This window comes from Gekko japonicus, unplaced genomic scaffold (assembly GCF_001447785.1).
Source record: "Gekko japonicus isolate JY-2015 unplaced genomic scaffold, Gekko_japonicus_V1.1 scaffold3794, whole genome shotgun sequence".
In the NCBI taxonomy this organism is placed as follows: Eukaryota; Metazoa; Chordata; class Lepidosauria; order Squamata; family Gekkonidae; genus Gekko; species Gekko japonicus.
The window spans coordinates 119636-123932 of NW_015167656.1; the positions used below are offsets into that span (position 1 = coordinate 119636).

At 48.0% G+C, this 4297-nt stretch overlaps 1 protein-coding gene across 1 annotated transcript in view; it reads right to left on the bottom strand.

Annotated features, from left to right (window-relative positions):
• Nucleotides 1-3983, bottom strand: part of DEAF1 (DEAF1, transcription factor) — a gene marked incomplete at its 5' end in the record, with an annotated part of 39283 nt that extends 35300 nt beyond the window's left edge. Inside the window, 2 exons of the mRNA XM_015414109.1 lie at nt 1787-1926; nt 3837-3983. Coding sequence (XP_015269595.1) covers nt 1787-1926; nt 3837-3983 — 287 coding nt within the window. The remainder of the gene's footprint in view (nt 1-1786; nt 1927-3836) is intronic.
• Nucleotides 3984-4297: the final 314 nt, after the last annotated feature.

Below are 4297 nucleotides of genomic sequence, written 5' to 3' on the forward strand. Positions count from 1 at the left end.
TTATTGATCGCAAAGTGCCAACACGGCAATTCAACCTGAATATTGAGGTTTTACTTTAGAAAAAACAACTCATACATTAACTAAAGATGATCCAAACAAAGGAAGGAAAGCAATCCCAAATGCTTTCATTTACTTAACATTATTTGGCAGAGAATTCGACACTTTAATGATGGTCTGGGCCTGGCTGGGGCGATGGCACGTGTGCCCACAGAGAGGGCTCTGAGTGCCACCTCTGGCACCCGTGCCATAGGTTCGTCACCACTGCCCTATGGAGACTGTCCCCATAGAGGATAATGGAAAAGGGATTTAAACTTTAAACTAGCTGAGTTCACTCGCAGAGTTGCGCCTCGGTATATACCGAGTGCACACCCCAATGCTGAATATGCTCAAGTTTAGAGTTCCTAGCACCAGAATTTGGCCCAGCCCCCTGTACCAAAGCAGCAGCAACTCCTGCACTCCACCTTAAAGCTTGTGAGAAAGCAAGTCCTAATGGACTGAACTAGCTTAGTGACCCAACAAGGAGTTTTCCTTTTGTTTCCAGGTGCCTTGCTCTGCCTTGCTTGCCGTATATAAGATGCTGTTATAGCTGTGGCAAAGCCAGTCTGGCTAGTGTTGGACTAACGATAGGGTTATCTGGATCAAAATCCCTGTGCTGCAGTGCAGCAGCCCATCAGCAGCACAATCCTAAACAGAGTTCTACCCTTCTAAACCAAATAACCTCAATGGATGTAGAAGGGTATAACTCTGCTTGGGTTGGACTGCATTGCCAGTGAGTGTCCCATAGTCACCATCTCAAAGCTGCACTGACCTAACAGAGTCATTTCGTAGAAAAAGAGCTGCAGGAGCTCATTAGCATGCCTAATGGGATATTAGCATAATAGGCCATTAGCACATGCCACGCCCCCTGACATAACCGGAAGTGATGTCAGAAGGGGAAGCAAAACGGGGGAGGCATCTTCAAAACCCTCCCCTTCCCCAGGCGGGGGGGGGGGTCAAAGAGAAGAGAAGTGTCAAGAGGCAAAGGGGGGCATTTTCAAAAGCCTTCCCTTCCCTTCTCCAGCTGAGAAGGGGTTTAAACCGACTGGGGAAGGGGAGGCTTTTGAAGATGCCCCCCCCTTTTGCTTCCCCAGCAGGCCTGCCAAGGCAGGGGGGGGGGAGAGAGAAGGGATTTAAAGTTTAAACCCCTTCTCTTTGGAGTCATAGAATATGGGGCCATAGAATATCATGGGAAGGTTGCGCTGCTACTGCGGCGCGCAGGGCAGGGAGCTGGGGGCGAGGCTTGTGCCTGCTCCTGGGCTGCCGGAACAGAGCTCCGGCGTGCTCCGGCCCCAAATGACCCCTGGTTATTGTGAAGATAACAGCCATGCTAAGCTCACTGAAGGTAGCACACAATCAAAACAGGTATGTGAACAAGATGTCCTGGAAAAGATGTGCAAGACTCAGTCTGCTTCTCCTGTTCCCATGTCCAGAGGTTAGGAGTGGAATTAGCTGCTTCTGAATGAAATAAACGAAACTTTTTAAGGTAATCTGCTAGACGGCCTTTCTTGGACCTCCTTTGTTCCGCAGAATTAATGCATCTTTCTATTCTATTCCATAATCTCTCTAAGGCTGTGGACCCAAGCACACTTACCAAGAAATATTGAACTTCTATGCCTGGAATCAGGCTGTAACACTCCTAGGCTGTGACTATGAATGCGATTAACATTTTGTCCAGTTGCTTTAAACCCCAGTGACGAGAAACACGGCCTTTCCAGCCTCAGCAGAGTAGGAGAAAGCTCTGTCTTACGTGAATAAGGCACTGTAATGGCCTCCCTGCATAACGGATGCTTCTTTTCCAGTCCTTGCTGCTGGCTCTTCCTGCCATGGCTTCAAACTCTGTGGGGCTGAACCAGCTCTCCCCTTGCTTAATGCAACGTCCTCGACCACCTCAAATAAGACAAAAAAAAAAAGACTAGGTACTGATTCAGAACAGATTTATGCAAAAATGACTACAATTGATGCTTCCATTTCCCCCCTCCTCTCACAATGCTGATGAAGACACCCAGAAACCTGGTGACGGAGCTGAATCTAAAGAGTCTGATGCTAATCTAAAGAAGCTGAATCTAACGAAGCTGAATCTAAAGAATCTGATGCTGAGATGAACGATATGCAGTCAGGGCCGGCTCACTCACTAGGCGAACTAGGTGTTCGCCTAGGGCGGGCCAGCACTTAGGGGCGCCAAACTTCCCCCAGCCCCCCCCCGCCCCTGCCAAAAGCCCTGACTGGGTGACCGCCACCGCCGCCTCTTTCTCCCCAAGTCTGGCAAGTGAGCCCAGAAGCGCTTACTGCGAGCACAGCGTCCTCTGCGCCACCCCCCCCATTTCTCCGCTCCTGCGCTGCACAAAATGCTTTTACCAGACTTGCCTGGATAAATAGTTACACTCCTGTGCAATGTTCCCTCTAAGCTGTGGAGTCCTGTGAGCAAAAACACTTTCTGAGCTACTGGCATTGTGGGGGGGGCGGCACACGGGGAGGCGATGAACGGGGGAGCGCATGGGGGGGGGGACGCCAGAAGGGATCCTCGCCTAGGGTGCAAAATAAGCTGGAGCCGGCCCTGTATGCAGTCAACGGAACCATATCCTAAGATCATCAGCCTAGGCTCAAAATGAGGCAAAGTCTTTCCAGCTACATCTGCTACAAAAATAAGAGCCCCGATTTAGCAAAGTGCACATAACGAGCTTTGTGAAGTCAGAACAAGATATCTGAAGTTGAGGCAGGAGCCAACAAAGGCTCTCACCTGCGATGTGGTCCTTGCGGCTCATGAGGATGTCACAGTGCAGGCAAAAAGAACCATTTGCCATGAAACTTCGGAATGATCTAACCCAGTTCTGCAACAGACTCGACAGCGGCTGGGAGCTGATCCACTTTTACCCGAAAAGCTTTAAGAAGAAACGCTGATTCTTTCAGATCAAAAAAGAACAAGGCAACCAAGATGATCAAGGGGTTATAAGGAAAGCGTGACAAGTCTGAAACGACTTTTCAGTTTAGAAAAAAAGAAGGCAAAGGGGAGACACGGCAGAGGTTTATAAAATTATGCACGGATCGCAGAAAGTGGATAGAAAGAGAGAGCCTTTCCTCCCTCTCACATAACAGTTGAACTTGGGGGGGCATCTAGTGAAGCTGATGGGCAACAGATCCATGGCAGAAAAAGGAAATACTTTTTAAATCAACAATTAAATTGTGGGATTCATTGCCAGTGGAGGTGATGTGATGGCTATTAGTGGATGGCTGTAAGTGGATACGGCTTTAAAAGGGGGACAGACAGATTTGTGGAGGAGAGTTCCTTCAATAGTCACTAGCCATGGTGAGTTAAGGAAGCCATCATATACAGAGGCAGCAGACCTCCAAATACCAGTGCTGTGAGGCAAGATCAGAGGACGTTCTTGATGCCTGTGCCCTCCAGCTAAGATACTTGTTAGCTGCTATATGAAACAGTCTGCTGGACTAGATAGACCACTGGCCTGAGCCAGCAGAGTTCTTTCATTCTTCTTAAGAAGAGGAAGAAGAGATTGGATTTATACCCCGCCCTTCACTACCCAAGGGAGTCCCAGAGCGGCTTACAAACTCCTTCCCCTTCCCCTCCCCACAACAGACACCCTGTGAGGTAGGTGGGGCTGAGAGAGCTCTTGACAGAAACTGCTCTTTTTCAAGAACAGCTCTTATCAGAACTATGGCTTTCCCAAGGTCATCCAGCAGGTGCAAGTGGAGGAGTGGGGAATCAAACCCGGTTCTCCCAGATTAGAGTCTGCGCCCTTAACCACTATACCAAGCCCATCTCTTAAGATGGGACATATTACCTGAGCCAAGTCGGTTTTTGTACAGGATACCACTGATATTTCGACATCGTACGGGCAGTTCATTGTCATACACTGAAGGGTCCCAGTTATATTTTGTTCCACCTTTTTCTTGGCCAGATGTTAAGGGAGTAGTAGGAGATTGAGGACCTTAATGGAAAGAAAACACACAACAAACTAAGGCACAACTAACAAAGACACATAGGCTGGTTCTCACAGGTTGACAGTTAAGTATGAGGAAACAACTAGGTGTGATCTTTTACAGTTAAAAGAAAAGAAGATGAAAAGAAAATCTACAGCGAAAAGCAGGTCTGTTGTTTGAGGGTGTTAGAACTGCAGAAAACATGTGAGAAGGGCGTATGACATGATTACTTCCCATGCCAGTCTTTCCAGTCCTTTCTTCATTTTTTAACCATTATCATAACAGTATCCAATTTTGCCACTGAAACCCAGGATGTTTCTTT